Source organism: Chlorocebus sabaeus, chromosome 10 (genome assembly GCF_047675955.1).
Source record: "Chlorocebus sabaeus isolate Y175 chromosome 10, mChlSab1.0.hap1, whole genome shotgun sequence".
NCBI lineage: Eukaryota > Metazoa > Chordata > Mammalia > Primates > Cercopithecidae > Chlorocebus > Chlorocebus sabaeus.
The window spans coordinates 77,983,533-78,004,860 of record NC_132913.1 but is presented as its reverse complement, the minus strand read 5'-3'; the positions used below and the strand labels follow the sequence as shown (position 1 = coordinate 78,004,860).

The following is a 21,328-nucleotide window of genomic DNA, read 5'->3' as shown; positions in this document are numbered from 1 at the left end:
TTCATATAATTAGCCCATAATACTGAACCCAAATCACATTAATATTTTACAAATATGTATTATAGATGTTAAATCCTAATGTTCCTCCTTTTATTCATAGTTAGAAATGGCAGAGTTTTAAAAATGTCTTCATAAACTTCTCATAAATGAGAACAATATAAATTGACCTCTCTCTGCCAGACCAGAGTCTACTGAGAACCTGTTTACCAAATGACTTCTTAGAAATGACGGTAGCTGACAATACTTAGTTCCAACTTAAGACATAAGTTCTTGTCCCCTAATACTGAAACCCAGCTTAAATAAGCAGATAAGCGAGGCAGAGTGGGTTAATATTAGTCACTGGAAAACTGCTATGTAGAAAACGCTATAAACATAAATGTGTGAGGCACAGAAAATCTTTATTGCCACAGGAAGCAAGTGCACTCGTCCCACCTCACCAACAGCTTGAAGAGTCACAAAAACGTGGACATCGCACAATAAAGTGTAAGAGACTCGGGGAGAAATGGTCCCTTGGACTATATTGGCTGTAATACTGAGGTAACCAATTGACCTTGTTCAGTGAAAATACCTCTAACAAAATGAAAAAATCAACTAGTTATAACTTCCAATTCACATATACAATTCAAATAAAAATATATATTATTTGCTTTAATGTATAGCAAGTTTAATACATTAGTGTTTACAAAATAAAAACTGTATTCTACTGAAATTTTTCTTGTGCTTCCACCTTATCACTAAGCTTAAAAGACCAGAAACATAAGATAGTTAAGGAAACTTATTATGAATTTAAAGATGCAATGTGTGGGTCCACAACGAATGGATAAATATTGGAAGTTGGAAGATTACTGCATCTTTTAAAATTGTGGCTTATGAAAATCTACAAACTTGACTGTAACACAATTAAAAAAAACAAAAAGTTTCAAAATAGATTAGAATACAGGAAACGTTTCATGAAACTACTGAGATACTAACCAGTGCTATGGCTAATATTAAAAACTGAACAGTCTATTGAAATCGTACTCATACTATTTCTACACACAGTGAACGATACAACCACAATAATCAACCTCAAGCTAGCAACAAAGTTGCAAGGTCCATAAGAAGCTTCTTCAGTGAGCAAAACACTATGATACAATTAAAACATTTAGGAAGGGGAAAAAAGCCTTTTAACAGTATAAAAGTTGTTTACTGGTGTTTCTTACTGTAAAGTACTTCTACAAATTAAAATGAAGAAGCCATTTATATATGTGACAGTGATCTGAGACTACAGTGCAGACATTTCATCTAACATTTGGCTGACAAATTTTAGTGTAACAGATTATGACTTAATATTTTTTATAGTTATGATCTAGAGCAGAACTAAAAACAAAAAAACATATACTCTCTTACACTCAGTCTTAGAGTCAATACACTCTTCTCAGCAATATCTGGGTTTAGATGCATCTGTAGGAAGTAGGTAAAGCTGTCAGTTATCTTCTCTTAAACCAACAGAAAAAACGTATATTGGCAGATGTATGTTTTTTTACCATTATGAATTCCAATGTGAAATTCTCTAAGTATGCAAGTATATAATTAACATGTAAGCATACTCCCATGTATATGCATATGGTCCATTAGTTAAATTGGGGGAACTAAAAACATACTGTCAAGTTAAAATACATTTTAAGAAAAAACTGCATTCATAAATCTCAAAGGTGTAGAAAAATGAAATCGTAAAATAAATAATGAATATAGCTGTCAACTAAACTTCCATGGAAATATGCCTACAGATGTGGATGCAGTGATTGTCCACACCTGTGATGGCTGGGTGGGAAGACATTCCCTAGTGAAAGCATCTAGTCTCTCTGACTTCTCTACATAGAGAAGACTTTCTGGATATAAAATAGTACTTAATCTGTTACAGCCTTTGTTAACAGTCGCCATCTTTCTAACATGAGGGTTAACTTACTATGTCTTAATCTATTTAACACATTCTGAAATATCAATGTTTAAGTCAAAGGTTTTATACATGGGTCCACTTATTTCAAGTTCTCTGACCAAGTAATAGCTTCCTATCTTTGAAACATCTCAAGTAGTTATTAATACAATCTAGGTCAACTAGTTTAAGAGATATTTTCTACTCTATTGCTCATCTTTTTAACTTTCCTCCACTCAAGTATTTATTGTGTAAACGTGCATTGATAATCAGATGTTATATGAGTGAATGCTAAACATTTCCTGTTAAACAAAATCAGTTTTATCAAATACTAAATCCACAATATTTTCCTTGGCTTAAACTGAGTATTTGCTTTCTATTTTTCCATAATCATTGCAATCTTGCCAATAACTACATCACTTAAGCTTTCTTTTTCACAACTGCAGGCAAAGATTTTAAACTCTGACATATATTTACGTTGAACACACAAAGTAGACAACAAAATTTCAAGTAAAATAAACTGTATCCACATCTATTGGACCAAACAGGTCTCAACATCTAGATTTTACTTCTATAAATTACACAAATACATCGTACATTCTTAAATAATGAATGCTTACAATATTGATTTGTAAGCCTTTCCATATAAAATGACTTAACACAGGAATGTGAATGAATCAATATTACTATTATAGATTGCAACACTCTTGATTTTCTCTTTTGTGGCTGTTGTTTTATCTTCCCAGTTTCCACAGACTACCGTACCAGTCCTTTTGCTTTGGCTATGAAATCTGTTTGAGCTGAATGAGGCAACACTGGTTATTAAGGCTTATTTCTATGATGGAGTATTATCCTTAAATCTGATGCCATTTCCAGAAAACGGTGAGAGAAATCACAGCTATCTTGAATCTTCAGGCTCTGTTTTGATGACTTTTTTTTCTAAGGTAAAAGCTGAGTGAGGGTAGTCTTTTAAAATCCCAAGGCTCTCTACATAAAAATGGAAACAAAGTGAGTTGATATTTTAAATCAATGGACTATAAAAATCAAACAAAGTTTTAAAACAAACCCCCAAACTCCAATCCAAAGAGTATCAACTATTCATGATTCTGCAATTCCATATAAAATTTCTGTTCATAGAGCTATTAAGAGCTTGGATTCTGGATTTAAATTTCAACTCTGCCAATTACTAGGTGTATACATCTCTGGGCAAGTTATACACCTCTCCAAGCCTTACTGTCTTCATCTATAAAATAAGAATAGTATCTACATAAAGTGGTATGAAAGTTAAATAATGAAATGCACATAAAACATTTAGCATACAGAACATATTAATTTTTATCTAATGCTTGATCCAACATGATAAATATATAAAAGGAAGCTGATTATTCATATATAACTGTTACTGGTTAAATATTTACCATCAATGAAGGAAAGACTGAAAAATATCTTCATAACCTTGGAACTATTTTTTAAAGTTCTTCTGACAATGACATATTAAGGTGGGAGAAATAGGGATAAAATATGAACACTATTTTCATAAGAAATCATTCCATGGAGTTCTATGTGTATAGTTATTTCAACCATACACAAACACTACATAATAACAATCAAATGTAACCTTTATGTAAAGTACAAATACTGGGAGATACGTACACACACATATACATGCAAACATCCATATCACATACACTCACACCTTGGATTCTAGAAAGTAATCAACACTAACAGCTTATCTGAAATTAAATAGTTCAATTTATGAATCTTCTCTAAACAGAAGGGGATTTTAAATTCTGTGTAAGAGTAATAAAAAAAGTAGCTTCTATTTATTGAATTCCTGCTGGCTGGAATAGATAGCATACGATGCAGGTACACTATATTGTTTAATACTTGTAACTACCCAATGAGGTAGAAATTACTTCGCTTTTACAGATGAAGCAACTGAAGGACAGGGTATTTAAGTAACTCAGTCAAGGTCACTCAGTCAAGTATCGGTGCTAAGATCTGGACCCAGGCTTGCACTATATGAAACCTGTATTATTTCTATTCAGTTAAAAATAAAGAAAAAGGCTTTTTCAGGCATTTCTTCATTTAGTTCTACATAAAGACCTAGATCAATTCTATCTCTATGTAATGTATCTCCATGAAATATGTAAATATGCCCCATGATGAGACACATGATCAATGTAATTGGAGTATTCGTGTTATACAGTCTTCTAAGGAATACAAATTGGTAAAACGTGGTTTTTTGTTCATTTTTAAAAAACTTTAAAGAATAGATCACTTTTTTTGTGCTGTGGAAAACATGAGACCAAGATGTCAGCTGTTTAGGATAATTTCAATTTCTCAACCTCCCTCTGACATTATTAAAGTGGCTACAATCAAGTATGCAATAGCATGCTATAAAGTCACAGCACCAGAACATTATTTAGAACTCGTCTTTTTAGCATCTGCTACCAAGAGTATGATCTAAAATTGAAAGACATAAATGCTCTTGATAACTTTTTTTCTAGTAAATACATAATTCATTCTATCTAGATAGAATTAAAGTCAGGTTTAATCCTAATGCTTATAAAACTACATTTCCCGCTGACTTACAACGCAAATTTGGAGCTATTTGACTTTAGCTACCTCATCTATAAAATCAGTGACTGTGATTAAGTGACTCTTTTTTTTTTTTTTTGAGAGATTAAGTGACTCTTAAAGCGACTTTAAGACTTGGAATGATAACAGATTCTTTCAAATGGTGCTGGTCTCTAATGCTTTAACTAGGTCTAACTCACTTTACTTGGGTAAAAATAGGTAAATATCTAACTATGATAAGGAGCTGCTCATCCTTTTATGGAATTCAGTTTACTTCTGAAATATGAGTATCACCTCCAAAATGCATCTGCATGAAAAGTCTAGATTTTGATACACAAGGTTTTCTCAGTGTCAAAGCAAACATGTAGTCCATCAATTTCATATTATGTTATTGCCAAAAAAGGTAGTAACACAACTCAAACCAGCTATTTATTATTAAACTTTCATATAAACATCACCATTCATGTAATGGTGAATCAAAGTAATCTCAACTTTTATGAGTTTTCCCTGTCATTGTTCGGAATATGAAGTTTGCAAAAAGACTAGCTAGAGCAGCCAGTGTTATGGCAATCTATCACTTCCAAGGGGAGAAAAACTGACAACTGAGCATCCCTTATCCAAAATGTCTGGGACCAGGAAGTGCTTTGGATTTCAAGTTTTTTCAGATTTTGGACTACATGCATTATACTGAAGGTTCAGCATCCCAAATCTGGAATGTTCTAATGGGGGTTCCCTTTGAGTGTCATTCGGACACTGAAAAAGTTTTGGATCCTAGAGCATTTCGAATTTTCCAACTGGGGATATTCAACCTGTAGGAACACTGTCAGCGATGACATTTTTTTTTGGTGGGGGAGGGAATAGGAGAACAGAATTTAAAGATCCTTTTATTCAAGTGTTACCCTCTCATCATATAGCACATTCTCACCTGATGAGTGGGACTTTGCCTCACTGGGGTAAAGTCTGCTCAGCTCCCCATCCACTACAAAATGATGGGGTTGTCTGTTCTGTAAATTAGGCATTCGGAGATTCAAAGGTCTTTCTCCTAATGAAAAAAGAAATATGCATAATATTAAAAACACATCATGGTTTTCCTGAAAAATATTGCCTGAACACTCCTTAGGAAAAAAGTGAGGAAAGTCAACGAGCACTGAAGAATTTAAATAAGACTTGGAAAGAACATTTTAAATAATTTAAGAGGAAAATGGCAAGTCATTTCATGCTAGTCCCAAGGTTTACAATTCTGCCAGGATATTTTTAAGAGCTAAACAAAAGACTGAGAATTCCAGTGAGCATTCCAGTTTTGGCATATAATACATCTCCTCTATAGGACATTTTCTTACTAGTGCAACCATTTTACCAAGGCATGTCATTAATCATATAATATCAAGTACTAGAAAGACAGAGAAGGCTTCAAGCCAATCACAGATTTAAAAAAAAAGAAAACAAAATGACAGCAAAATCCATGAAAAAACAGATTTAGCACAAATATGGGAAAAAATTATACACCCAATCATGTTGTCGTGTACTGAAATCCACCACATTAGCAAACTGTCACCCCACACTGAATTATCCTGGTGTCACAAATTAGAGTCACCAAATCTTTAATAACCGCCTTTGCTTCTTAACATGTTAAGGACAACTGGAGAAGTTAAACAAGACCTCAACTCAAAGGTTCCTGTAATATTTTTAAAAGGAAGAACTTTCTTCTCTTTCAGTACTCTGATCTGTTGACACATGTAATATTTCACTCCATGGCTTGAGAATCCTTGTTAAGATGGTATTCTTACCTAGAAATCCTTTTTTTTTTTTCTACAATAATAACCATTCTCTAGAAAAGTATAACAATAACATATAAAAAGAAGGCACTATAAAATTATTTTTTTCTTCAAACAGTTATTACTATTTGAAACTAGGGGATACATGTATATACTTATAACCTGTACATCTCCCTCCAGGTAAGCTCCAGGTAAACAGGGATTTGTTCTCTGCTGCATCTTCAGTGCCTAGGAGAGTGCCTGGCACGTAGGAAATGCTAATAAAATGCCTGTTGAATGAGCGAATAACAATGGCTTGGGATTTTCTCTATGTGAGGATGTGAAAAGAATGAAGTACTTCGTAGAATGGTAAAAACACGAATCACATGACTTTCTAAACCTGAGCTGTACTCTGTCATAATACTTTAGAAGCAGTTACCATATTCTTTTAAGACGCAAATGTTGTAAATTTCACAAACTTGTTTTTGAAGTCTAAAAAAATATGAAGTTTTGGTCATTTAAAAAGGATAAACATCTCTCCTGGAATCATTTCTTTGGGGAAAATAATCTGTACTGCTGACATCTCACATTCCCACCAACTTCTTACAAAATAATACATGTCAATCTCAGGTGCCAACTGCTTAAAGATGAAAACATTTACAAATTAAAATCTGCAGGATAAATTATTTCCTTTTAAGAAAATGAAGAATTTAAAAATTAACTTTGATAAGAGAACCTGTAAAATAATCTCTACAAAATATCATAATTCAAAAATCAGCCACTGTCTTCTGTTTCTCTTTGAAGTGCACATAGTAGCCCTAAAGGCGTAGGATATTCTACAGATGTACCTTGTCCATCTGAGTTGTCGGAAGTCAAGCCGTTAGGACTGTGCTCTTCTGAGCTCTGCCTGTAAAGCCCTGCAGACAACCTCCTCTCGGCATGCTGCAGTCTCTCATAGCCAGCTTGGTTGCAAAGGAACTCCATCTGCTTTGCCATCACCTTTTCAGGCTGCTAGTAAGTAAAGCAAAAATCACATCAGTAACTGAAACATTCTAGATTTTTTAATGGTTTAAAGATGCCAATTTCAGACTCCAGCAAATATATTTAGTATTCATTAAAATTAGTTCATACTTCATGTGGTATACAAATTCCATAAATATGCATAGATGTCTATATCATCATGTTAAAACGTAAAAGGCTGGATATTGTACAAAAGGTAAAAGCTTTCTTCTCAATTCTTTCAAGAGAATTCCATGTCAGTTCAAAAGCAACATAACCTTACCTTTGTTTTCCAAGGTACTAAGTCCTTTAAAGGATTTTTTAAAAAAGAAATCTAAAAGCAACAGCAACATCTGCTATAAACTACTTCTAACACTTGGGGCGAAATCTTGGCATTTTTATTTTAGGATCTGGCAGTACACAGACTCTGATATGATGACAATATGTTTGGGGGAGAAAAGGTGTAAAACGGCTGTCTAGAAGAACAAGACAAACACACCTCCCACTAAAATTAAACAATGTAAATTATGCAGAAAAACATCAGTGCCAATAAGCATTTTCACCTTCATCATGAAACTGCAGTATTTCCCAACCAATCATAAAAAGGCATATTTTAAATACACAATTAGTCAACTGACATATAAATTTATCTCTGCATGTGTTTTATAAGTTCCTTTTCAATGCTCTAAATTACTTACATGTGATATTCAGAGCAGTGTATTTGTTGTGGTATTTTGCCAAGGAGATAACAGTCAAAATGCACAGATATGAATCACTACCATGCTATATAAAAGTGTAGGACAAGAAAGCTTCTATATAAAATTGGTTACAAAAAGCCCTGATTCACAATGTAAAAATCATTAGGTAAAATATATTAATTTACAGAATAAACATGATAAACACTTATACTATTTTTCTGAATGCATATAAACCAAATCAAAAGTAACTACAGCTTCATTTCATTTGAAATTGTTACTAAATTGACAAAATTTAAATAAGCATATCTGAGGTAAAAAATGTATTTTTCATTCTAACATGAAAAAAACAAAACTTAGCAGTACTAAATTTGAGCAAAAGCAACTTATTACAAGACAGTTGTTCAACAGGAATAAAAGCTTACAGTGCTTTCTAAAAGATGACGTTTGCAGAAAGCATTTTAAAATTTTAATTTCAGTACACAGACACAATTAAATAACTTAATGGCAAAAGCACCTGAAGCCACATATTCATTTAACAGTTTTTCAATAAATATGAATGTAAAAGATTTAACAATAATTACAATGTTCATATTAATATTTTATTGATATTTTACTGAGAACTAGTATTATTTTATCTCAGAGTTGTATTACACACAGCCAGGGTCAACATGGCTGGTTTTCCTGATTATCAAACTGTTTTAAGTTTTCTTGAGTACAGAATCTGTCTCACTTCCTACAAAACTACAAGAATAAATAAGTAGCACCATATCAGATTCCGTTCATAAACTGAATCAAACCAAGTTGTTATTGCTCTCATGTTGATACAGCTGTGGCTCAGATGACGTTTTAAAAAACAACCGGAAATAAAAATCAGTCCTCAAACACTTAAAACTGAAGCTAGTTGAAGTAGTCATTTATTTTTTAACCTTCAGATACTATTATGAAATAATAACTGGGAGTTTATGTTACCTGTGAACTAAGAGCTGCAAGTTCTTCACTCTTAGCTCTAGCCTGCTGGAAGAGCGTTTGCACAGAATCCTGGAAATCTGGAAACCCATCCTGTGGGTCAAATAAGAAGTCCTTTATATTTAGAGTTTGTAAATAATAAATTATCAAAAACTTGGAAAATAAAGCAAACTCTTAATCTCACTACCTGAATAATCATGATTAAGATTTTAATGGTTATAAAATCTTTCATTGGTTATAAAATATTTCATTTCAGCCTTTTATGAAACATACATTATTTTCTACAGCGGTAACCTCAGTAGAAACATAAATAAGATGAAAAATGTCATCATACCCATTGCTTTACACTGGAAAGTAGGCTTTATGATCATTGATAATAATGGTTATATAACATTTCACCTAGGCTGGGTGCAGTGGCTCACGCCTGTAATCCCAGCACTTTGGGAGGCCAAGGTGGGCGGATCACCTGAGGTCAGGAGTTCGAGACCAGCCTGTCTAACATGGTAAAACCCCATCTCTACTAAAACAAACAAACAAACAAAAATTAGCTGGGAATGGTAGCACATGCCAGAAATCCCAGCTACTAGGGAGGCTGGGCAGCTACTTGGGAAGCTGAGGCATGAGAATCGCTTGAACCCGGGAGGCGGAGGTTGCACTGAGCCGAGACTGCACCACTGCACTCCAGCCTGGGTGACAAAGTGAGATTCTGTCTCAAAAAAATAAAATAAAATAAAATAAAATAAAAATAAAATAAAATAAAATAAAATAAAATAAAATAAAATAAAATTAAATTAAAATAAAATAAAATAAAATAAATAAAATAAAATAAAATAAAATAAAATAAAATAAAATAAAATAAAACATTTAACCCAGTGGGGCGTTTGACTAGCCACTATCCTTGCATTGGACATTTTTTATTCTTTTCCTAATTTTTGCTTTTATGAAAAACACTGCAAAAATATTTTCATGGAAATAGCATTTTCGATAGCTTAGATTATCTACTACAAAAGATTCCCAGAAGCAGAATTACTGCAGAGATGATATTTTTGTGCTTATGTACTTTTGCTAAACCTATAGAGGGCCTTTACTAGTTTATCATACCACAAGCAATATATGACAATTTCCTTGTCAGCACTAAGTATTCTTGTTTTCTTAATTTATGCCAATTTATCTATACTTTTGATACTAAAAAATCATTTAATTTTTATATGCCTGTTTTATACGCTATAGTTGTACATACTTTTATTTTGTGATTTCAACTGCTGCTATAAAGTTTAGAGAAATTCTGCTTCAGGAAATTCTGCTTCAGAAATTTGGTAAGTACTCAAATCTACCCTCTAGTTTTTCTAAAACTTTGATTTGTTTTTAAAATTTAACCGTCTAACCTATCTGAAATTAATTTTGTTACATGAAACGTGGCTAACGATCCAAACTAAATTTCCTTTAAAGTGCTAACCAATAATCCCAACCTGAATTGCTCAAGGATTCCTTCATGTTGGCTTGTGATTTCTCCTTTATCATATCCTATGACAGGAAATGGAGTTTTGGAATTCGAAAGGCCTGTATTTGTGTTCCAATTCCACCACTCACTAGCTATGTGACACCAGATGAGTAACTTAACCTTTCTGAACTTCATTTTCCTCATAGGAAAACTGAGGACAGGAGAACCTATCTATTAGGATTGTTGCGAGGACCAAATGAGATAAAGCAAGTGAGATAATGCCTTCAACATGAAATAACTACTAAACAGGTATATCAATACATACTAAATTTCTATAATAAACAGGGCCTATCTGGGGGGCAGTGGACAATACTTCAACTTAAATTACTTCCATTTTATGTTTGGCATTCCACCTACTACTTTTTTCAAAGTTTTCTTTTTCTGCTGTTTATTGCTCATGAACATTATAACTACAAAATATCATGACAGCATGGTTTTAGTAACTTGAGTGAAACCACCTAAAGGACTCCTCACAGAAATTAGCATTAACAATTAAACTCCAAAACATTATTTCTCCCCTTCTTTGATAAGCTATATATTTGCAGCAGAGGGCAAATCCTTAAAAACCAAAGTTCTTACAATACACAGCAGAAAAAGATGCAATGATGTAATAATAACAAACTATTTTACCTTATTTGGGATATAAGATAGTGGTTCAAAAATTTTCCCCCATCAGGGTCTTTTCAATAAATTATTTCTCCACTGCAGATTTCACATTTTCAAATATTTTATCTATCAAAATACATTCCCCAAGTAATAACTAATTTGCTATTTTTAAAATTCAAAGACATGATATACAGCCAAGAGCTAATAAACTTAACATCTTAAGATGGTCCTATATAGCTTTATTGTGGGTCAGTATGTAATTAGCACTTCTAAAGTGCTGAAAATAGCCACTCTGCTAGGTTTCCATGTTGGCTCACAGATGTATATAGAACATAATCACAAAACAAGCTAAAATGAACTTCATACAAGTGTACACAGTCCAAGCTAAATCCAAAGTTCACTTTTTCTTAGCCATTTCAGTTTTCTTATTTATTTAGACTGAAAAATCCAACTTTCTCTTTAGCATACCCCCACCCCACTGGAACTGCTTAAGTTCTCAAGTTCAGTGAGGTAAGCTAGAAGAAGAGTTAGAACAACTTCAATATGAGCGGTTATCACTTTCCAGGAATCTACAATGTACCAGTCCCTATGTTCTATATTTTATGTTCATTATTTCATTTAATCTTCATCACATTCAAGACTGGGTTTCCCTTTTTTTTTTTTTTTTTTTTTTTACAGCTACAACACTAGCTTCAAAGCCTACACTCAGTCCATAAATTCAAACAGTTACAATCTTTATGAAACTCACAAGAATACAGGCATTTCTATAAACAGAAATTATAGCTCTGTTTTTCATAAGCTGAACAGGCTTTAACTGTATGACTTGCACTGAGTTCAAAACTCAACTCTACTACTTATTTGCTGTGATACTGGGTAGATTACTTCATCTCTCTGTATCTATTTTCTCATCTATAAACTGGGGATAACAATAGTACTTAACTTACAGAATCATTTTAAGGAAGCAGAAAATTCATGAAAAATACTTAACACAGTGCCTGGCACATATGAACTACTTGATAAATGTTTGTTACTGATATCTGTTAAGTTCATCCAAAAAGCTACCAGATTTAATCAGAGTAAAGCACGATACTGGGGAAAAGAGAAATTTTATGGACAATTATAAAGTATAGACATCTTAGAGAAGGAAGAACTCAAAATTTAATACTAAAATCAACCAGAGAATATTGAGCACATTGTTGGGGAACTATCTCAGTGAAAAGAACACTGGAAATCTAGAAACATGTGTTTATACATTCAACAAAAATGTCATGTCCACCCAGCTGATTCATACACTGCACTCAATATGGGAATACAATGGCAAACGAGAAGGCCATGCCTCGGGCGCTCCTGACAACAGTCCAGGGAGGGAAATGGACGGACATCCAGAGCACAGCAGAGGGCGCTGTGACAGAGCAGGCGTCCCAGAGGCCAGGGTGTCTAAGCTGAGAGTTCTAAAAGAAAGCAGCTGGTACAGACCCCTGGAGGCAAAAGGAACAGGGCACACTCTGGGAAGCCGGAAAATATTCAATATATACTGAAAAAGAAGGAGTGGCGAGGGAAGGTGGAAACATAGGGCCAGATTCTGTAAGCCCTTGTAAGCTATGTTAAGAATTTTAGATTTTATCTTAAATACAAAGAGAAGCCATTGAAAGTCTCAGGAAAGAGACTGATCGGATCTGCATTTCAGAAAGCACATGTGAATGTGATGGGGAGAACGCACGTGGAGGAGGGGAGGTCAGGGTGGTGACAGGGACACCGGTTAGAGGGCTGCAGGTGAAGGCCCAGACCTGGACAGTGGCAGGTGCCGCAGAAATAAGGCAACTGAGAGTTTGGTTATGACATTTACTAGAATAAAGAACTCACGATCACGAGGTCTGGGAGGGGCCCGAAAGCTAATGAATTCGGTTGAGCTCATTTGCTAGTGAGATCTCTGTGTGTAGATAAGCCAGGTAAGCAGGAGCAGTGAGTTTGGAGCTTGGGGTAAAATCAGGGCTGGAGACCCAGATTAGAGGGTTATCAGTTCATCAGTAGAATCTGAGTGGAGTGTGGAGTGCACCAGTCAGAATCCCCATGAGCCCCAACGCCTCAATACTGTTTCTGGAAGAGCTTGCAGGAGAAAGGTATGATCTAGTCATTTTACATTAGGAACCAGCTGCGTGATCTCAGGCAAAAAAGTAAACCTCATTATTTCCAGTGATCCAAATTTTTAAATTAGGATTACACCACTGTGTATCTGCCCATTGGGTTTGTGGGGATTAAATAAAGTAATGCAAATAAGTGAACCTTGGAAGAGTACACATTGCCATATAAATATATGGTGGCACCAAAGTCAGGATTATTCAACCATGAGAATACTGAAAAAGCTGGATGGGGAACCTCAAACTCTACATGTGAAAGTTGCTGGAAAATGGACAGTATCCCATCATTAATAAAGATAAATAAAAGCCTAAAATAAGTAATAAATAACAATATCCAAAGTAATCAGTGATCTCTCTGCAACTGAGGACATTAGTCATTATTTACTCCCACAGTCTTGACAGTTCATTGTGGATGGAAAAACTACAAAATCGAGTAGCTATCACTGCATGTCACATAAAGTAGATTTAAAGTCCCCAAAATACATGACTTAGAAATAAAAGTGAGAACATTCCCAAGAAACCGGTCTTTTTCACATTATGTTTGGTGCACAACTTTTGTTATATGTCTCGTAAGCTTGTTTCCCAGGCACCAGCTAGCTGCACCATGCTATGAGCGATCTATCTCCATGTCATATTTTTGGCTGATGCCATTAATCACAGTCTTTCCTTGCTGACGAGACTCTGGGTCTGTCACTGAGAAAATAAAAGATATAGGACGGAGGCTGGTGCATGACCTAATTACTCTCTTCCCATTGGTCTCCATCCCCATTCCTCCTCAACCTTTCTGCCGAACACTAGCAAGCTGCTTTAAAGCCACTGCTTAGCTGTCTCTAGATGACTTGTTACAGCAGATGTTCTCAACCCCACACGTGCATTTTCCTTTTTTCTAATCACACTTTCTGTATGAATAGCACATTGTAATGCTTCTGTTTTTCTGATCCAGAGGGGAAGAGTCTACGTCAAATTAGACCAGCTTTCTTTTCAACAAGCTTAGTAGCAGCGTAGGTGGATATTCTGACCCTCTTTCCTCCCCCTTCCTCGCTCTCCCATCCCCACCTGCTGGAACTGTTAGCAGATGTTTCCTTTAGGTCTTTCTTCTTCAAGCCCCAATTCTCTGACTTCCTGGGCTCTATTAACAAACCTCATTTCTTTCATCCACTTATCTCTGAATGCTTTGCACCTCTGACTCCCACAGGGTCAAGAATGCTGTCATTTCCCATCTCTACCCAGTCTCCAGCAGTTTCAGCGAATGAAGAAAACTCAAGTGAGATATAGCACTCAGTCCAGTTAGTCAGCTGCCATCACCAGCTCGGAGATTGTAGCTTTATATAGCCTTCCTCTCTTCTAAGACGTTACTTATAACATTGGAGTTAATGACTAATTTATTCATGAACCTCAGTGTGTTCTTAATGAAAAAGAAAGGTTACCAATTGAATTCACTTTTAACTAACATTTAAAAAAATTTAGGAGAAGACAAGAGAGCTAGGGACTTTGGCTCTTGATTTTTCATCTCCTTGAATGAGCTGTCAAGCCACCTTAAATATGTCCTTTCATAGGTAGGACATAAGGAAATCAAACTAATTTTTCTGATGTAAACAATCGGCATATCAAATGAAAATTTCTTATATTTAAATATTTTGAAACTTACATTGCTACATTTTCTACTCAAAACTTGTAACTGTTTACTAGATAAAATTTCTTGCATTAGAAAATAATAACTGCCACTATCCACCCTTTCCAAAGACTACCAGTTCTGCACACATTTCGCCCTTCACACGGCACTAGGAGGAAAGGTATAATCCCAATAGTGTTTTTTTCACAGGTATGATGCTTTGTGAATGATCATTAGCACCTAGGAAGGTGGTACTGCTTTGACATTCAGGAATCAGACATAGATAGGAAGCCCTGGCTCTGCTATAGCAATACTGGATAGCAATTTGGCAACACGGGCGAAGGTACTGAGCCTGTCTGGGTCTCTCCTTGGCTGTAAAACGGAAATCATAAAGCCTCCACATAGGTTAGACAAGAATGTTTGTGATAATGAATTCCAAATGCCTAGTAGGGACTGACACAAAATGAAAGCAATACAAAGTAGTGATTTTTACAACTGCCCCAGAACGAGAAGATTTAATTAGAAGATCTAATTAAAAAGATAAGTAAGAATAAACAAAATATATTTTCATTTCACCTGAAAGTGGACTCACAGAGAGCTGTGTTCCAGCGGACATGTTATTCATTCAGGCTAAGCAGAAGGATTCTCAGCCTCACTTACTAAGTAGCATAAAGGGCTGAAGACATATTTCCCTAGAGATTTCATTTCAAATGGTAGGTTCCCTAAGGCACACCTAAGCTAGCAGGTGATCTTTTTCTCCATGTCCATTTCATATATTCTAGGAATTAAAGTTCAAAGTCTGTTTTTTAATGTTCAACATATCCTGTAAGCAAGAACACTATTTAAGGAAAACAGATTATCTTGAGTTCTTCTATGCAATGTGTATGCTGCTATTTTGCTTAAATCAAATAAGTAACTAACTATCCTTTAAGGGAGAACAACCTACTACATAAATAAGAGCTTTCCAGGTAGAAAAATCAGACAAGTGAATGAGTTAAAACTTCATTCCACCCAAGTCTTCAGGTATAGATCAGGAAAATACAGTATTGAGCAACGAAAGATCTTATTGAGCTTGAACAAAGCACTACTTGTATTAGTGTACCCTAATGCATTAATCATGACAAGCAAGAAAATGTTTCTCTTTCCTTTACAGGTCAAATTATTTTGATGTCAATTCATCTGCTCAACATTACATTTCTTTTTGTTCACTGTAAAAATTATCCTTTTAAGATGGAAAAAGCCAGCAATTCGGCACGTATGCTTATTGTTTGTTATAAAGGATTTCAGAACGCTTAAAGATTTTAAAAAAGAGAAAAACTTGTCTCATTAGTTTGGGTCCTGTAAGCAGAAATCTGTTACACTTTAAAATGGGCTAAGCTGAAGTTTATTTGTACGTTACTTAAAACTTTTTTTTCTTTGAGACAGGGGTGCTCTGTTGCCCGGGCTGGAGTGCAGTGGCACAGTGATCCTCCCACCTCAGCCTCCTGAGAAGGTGGGACTACAGGTGCATGCCATCAAGCCTGGCTAATTTTTGTATGGATGGGGTTTTGCCACGTTGCCCAGGCTGCTCTCGAACTCCTGGACTCAAACAATCCACCTGCCTCAGCCTCCCAAAGTGCTAGGATTACAGGCGTAAGCCACTATGCCCAGCCTTGTATATTACTTTCTTTAAATAGAAAATAATAAGCTGAGAATCACAAGAGAAAGATTCAAATGAAATAAGAGAAAAAGTATGTTAAAAGAATTCTAAATTCTTTCTAGTTTTATTTATGAGGTCCTTTGTGTCAATCACATTCCCTAGACAAACTTAATGTTCTCTAAACATGCTTAGTATTTTCTTATCTCTGTCTTTGCCCATGCTAGTCTATCTTTATAATACCACTCCAATCCCCTCCCCACATCCCTACCTTTTGAAATTCTACCCTTCTTTAAAAAACTGAGCTCAAATTACACCTTCCCAATAGTCTCCCCTGATCTCTTCTCATACCAGAAATTCTCCCACTCCCCAGAAGTCATATAGAAGGTAGACATAAAGCACCAGTACTTGGTGAAAAGTTTTAAGGGAGTGGTAACTTTATACAGCTGGTACTATCTACCTCATAACAGCTTCCAGCAATAGTTCTGGTATTTCAAATTTGACTTATAGTACAGCACAGACAAGGATTCATACCAACATCTACATGTGTAGGTATACATACACACAAGACACACACATGTTCAAGAGATACTGATGACCTGCAATACACAAGTGCTTTTTAAGAAACCACAGAGAAACAAAACAAAATTAAAAACAAACCAACAACAAAAAAGTGAGCCACTGTCCTAAATTCAAAGGTATAGTTACTATTTATTTCTGGGAAACAAAATCAAGAGTCTAGTGTCTATAAAGGCATTTAAAGAAGCCTGAGGCCGACTGTCGCTTGTCATCTTTAGGAAGGGTTAGAAGAGCTATTCACAGGAAAAAGAAACACTGATTATCTTAATTTTGAATCTAGAGCTGTTCAAGTGGCTTTGTGAACTCCAGTAAACCAATAAACTAACCATATAGAACTATAATTCAAGTATCTCTAGTGGAGTATATTTAAAGGAACAGAAAGGCCACATCTAATGTTACAGCCCAATACTCTGGGCTTCTAATAAGAAACTGAAAGCACTGTAATGAAATACAAGGCCTCTGAGAGGGTCAGAAAGACTTACCAATAAAGCTCATCAAGAAACAACTGCAGCTCAAACAGTCCATGAGATTCATGATCACAAATTTCAATATTGAATAGTGACCTCTAAAGCTAGACAAGTGTGGCTTAAATGTGAGCAGCCTGAATCACGATCACACTTAGGGCCAACAGTGAAAAACAGATATAGACGTATTTCTAGCCTAGCAACTGACTAATTTTTTGGCCCCTGGGTAGTTTCTGTGCTTTCTTTCCTCTCAACCCTCCAATGGCACATGCCTTCTTAGCAGTTTCTATGTTCACCTGCCTTTCCCTTTAAGTGGCAGTGAGTCACTAACAGCCAACTCCACAGGGACCCTCTGTAACCTGTTATCTGGGGAGCAAGAGATAACACACCTCACTAGTTATATCATTTTTCAATGTAGCCTTTTAGATAATTTCAACATTTTCTGAGTTAACCATCTTAAACATTACTCCAGAGCTAACAGTGAGGTAGGTTACAAATATAAGTAGTTTATTTTTTTTTTTTTCGGTAGAGACGGGGTCTCCCCATGTTGCCCAGGCTGGTCTCGACCTCCTGAGCTCAAGCAATCCTTCTGTCTTGGCCTCCTAAAGTGTTGGGCTTATAGGTGTGAGCCACCATACCCAGCCCACATTTCTTTTTTTAATGTGGCTTTTTGTTTTTGACAAAATACTTTTCTTCCTTGAGAGTCACTGCTTTAGGATAAAGTGTTAAGTCAAAGATGCTTATCTGCAGCCATTCATTATTCATTCTATAGATTTTGTTAAATGCCTATTAGGTGCAAGACAGTTATAAACTCTAAGTATACAGCAGCAGATTCACAGATAAGAGATCTATTCTCATCCAATGGGGCAGACTGATAATAAATTTAAAACAAGTATCTAATAGTTTCAAATACTGGCAAATGCTATGAAAACAAACCAGGAGAATAAGCCTGAGTGTGATTATGGGGAGAGGGTACCCCTTTAGAAAGAGAGGCAGGGAAGTCACACACATGTTCGGGAAACACAGCTGTAACTTGAAGCCATCTAAAGAAATAGAAGTCTAGGTAGGGGGAAAATAGTGAGTGTTGAGGCATAAATGAGTCTGGCATGTTCAGGAACAGAAAGTCAGTCAGTGTGGCTGGAACACAGTAAGAATGGAGAGTGTGGCAGCAGACAAGGTAGGAGATGCAAGCTGCAGTCAGAGCATGTGGGGTCTTAGATCCTTTAAAAAAAAAAGCTTAGATTTTATTCCAGGTACAGTAGAAAGCCACTGAAAAGATTTAAGAAAGAAAGGGATTTATGTTTTTATAAGATAACTCTGGCTTAGGTATGAATAAAGGATTACTGCCATACAAATAGATACTCTGTAGATATAACTGATTATAGAAATTTAGGGTGGTCAAATATAAGCCATTTGCTTTAACTTGAAATTAAATAATAGGATGGTTAAGAGAACACTGATCTCCATCTCCTGCCTAAAAGAAAAAGAAAGAAAGGAGCCGCCTGACCAGATTTCCACTCTGCTGCAACCTAGACTTTTTAAAAAGTATTTGTAAGAAATAATAGTTCTGAAACCATTCTATAGTTCTGAGAGTCCTAAGAAAAGTATGCTTTTCTTAACTCCCATCTTACCACTTGCAAATCTAAAATCAAAAGAGCAGGCTCAACCATGACCCTCTAAAAGAGGCTTTAGTTAAAGTCTCTGTAATTTATAGTTACTAAATTATCATTTGCCTTAGATAGTTAATATAAAGAAACGAAAAGTTAGCTCCTCTGTATTTGATGACTAATGATGTAAATAAGACTATAAAAGAAATGGTTTAACCAGTAAAGTTTTAAATCTGTAAGAAACATCAACTACAAATCAACCTTTGATAAACTGACTGGACTAGTCACCAAATTTAAGAATTTCCTTGGATTAGGCATAGTGGTTCACACCTGTAATCCCAGAACTTTGGGAGGCCAAGGAGGGAGGATCACTTGAACCCAGGAGTTCGAGTGCAAGACCAGCCTGGGCAACATAGCGAGACCACATCTCTACAAGAAAAAAAAGTTTAAAAAAATTTTCCTTGGTCTGCTAATTCAAATTACTGTAAATATTGTATTTCAAAGTTACAAAATTCTATATTTTTTAAAGATTGAAAGCCATTTTTCACCAGTTTATGGGACCATCTTTTTTGTTTTGTCTGAGCTAGTTAAGATTTTGCTTGATCTTAAAACAAAAACAAACATTATTAGCATAAGAAAATGTAACATATGACCATACCTCCACTTTAATTCTCTTTGGGGATAATTCATCTCTTTCTCCACATTTTGACCTAAGGGAAAGGGGAGAGGAAAAAAACCAAAAACTTGAGAAAGTAACAGATTTTATTCCAAAGGCATCTCAGCCTATAATCTTCCACCAAAATATATACCCTGAAACTCCAACACCAGAAATGACATATTCATAATGAACATTAAAATAATGAAGAAAATATCTTTCATCATTTCCAAATTAACACTAGGGGAATGTACAGATACAATTATACATTTTAAAAGGCCACTACCTAAGAACTCCCCACCTCTGGCTTTGGTATGAAAGCCACTCAATAATTTTTTTTTTTTTTTTAAGACGGGGTCTCACTGTGTTACCCAGACTAGCCACAAAGTCCTAGGCTCAAATGATCCTCCCACCTCAGCCTCCCAAATTGCTGGGATTACAGGCATGAGCCACTGTGCCCAACCTAGCACTTAATAAATATTTAATGATCATCACATAATGAAAAAAAAAAAATCAAGGAGGATATCTCTTTATGATTCAGTAGGAATAATTTAGGATAAAATGACTAAAATGACTATTTAAGATGTATGTTTATGGTTACATGAGATTAAAATGCATTTTGTCTATCTACAGAAACTACAGATGTATTTACCCTGACCCAGCAATTTCTCTGCTGGGAAAACGTATCCCAGAGGTACCTACACATATATAAAATGATGCTCCATCAATGGTAAGACACATAATTATTTCATGTACCACTATGAAATTAAACTACAAGCCGTCAACTACATTATACTTCAATATAAAAGATGTTAAAATGTGAAAAAGTACACCTCAGAATCAACAAAACATACAATGTATGATGTTATTTATTGTATTATTTAGAGTGAAAGACTAGACACCACCCCAGTAGCCATCAATAGGGTGTGGGGCTAAATGAATCATGGCACATCCACACAATTCAATACCATGCAGTCGTAAAAAATAATGAGGGCACCTTAGGAGTCCAAGGTGGCTTCTAAATTATGTAAAAGTGTTAATATATTTTAAAGTACATTTAACTTTAAAAGGATAGATTAGGCCAGGCACGGTGGCTCATGCCTGTAATTCCAGCACTTTGGGAGGCTGAGGTGGGCGGATTACTAGGTCAAGAGATGGAGACTATCCTGGCCAACACGGTGAAACCCCGTCTCTACTAAAAATACAAAAATTAGCTGGGCATGGTGACGCACGCCTGTAGTCCCAGCTACCTGGGAGGCTGAGACAAGAGAATCACTTGAACCCAGGAGGTGGAGGTTGTAGTGAGCTGAGATTGAGCTATTGCACTCCAGCCTGGGAACAGAGCAAGACTCCATCTCAAAAAAATAAAGAAAAAGAAAAAAAAGGAAAGGTGAAGGTAACTACTAGAAGAAACAGCTAAAAATCACTGAAGGCAGTTGCCTCTGAACGTGGAACTGAGAAGCGGGAAGGCAGAGCACAGGAATAGTCGAGTTTCACTGAAAGCCTTACGTATTGTATGACTTCTTAAATTGTGGACATGTATCACTTTGATTAAAGAAAATTATTTAAATACTCAGAAAGAAAATGGTGTATAATACAATGAAGAAAATTAAAAATC

At 35.4% G+C, this 21,328-nt stretch overlaps 1 protein-coding gene across 6 annotated transcripts in view; it reads right to left on the bottom strand.

Moving 5' to 3' along the window:
• Positions 1-379: 379 nt before the first annotated feature.
• NAB1 (NGFI-A binding protein 1) overlaps positions 380-21,328 on the bottom strand; it is a 43,308-nt gene continuing 22,359 nt past the window's right edge. For 5 of the 6 annotated variants that reach the window (XM_038001840.2, XM_038001839.2, XM_038001834.2 and 2 more), the window contains 5 exons: positions 19,714-19,765; positions 8,916-9,005; positions 7,098-7,260; positions 5,421-5,537; positions 380-2,902 (listed from right to left, as the gene is read on the bottom strand). In XM_038001840.2, the coding sequence (XP_037857768.2) occupies positions 2,814-2,902; positions 5,421-5,537; positions 7,098-7,260; positions 8,916-9,005; positions 19,714-19,765 (511 nt within the window). In that variant the 3' untranslated portion in view covers positions 380-2,813. The remainder of the gene's footprint in view (positions 2,903-5,420; positions 5,538-7,097; positions 7,261-8,915; positions 9,006-19,713; positions 19,766-21,328) is intronic. The other variant, XM_038001836.2, reaches the window with a different exon arrangement.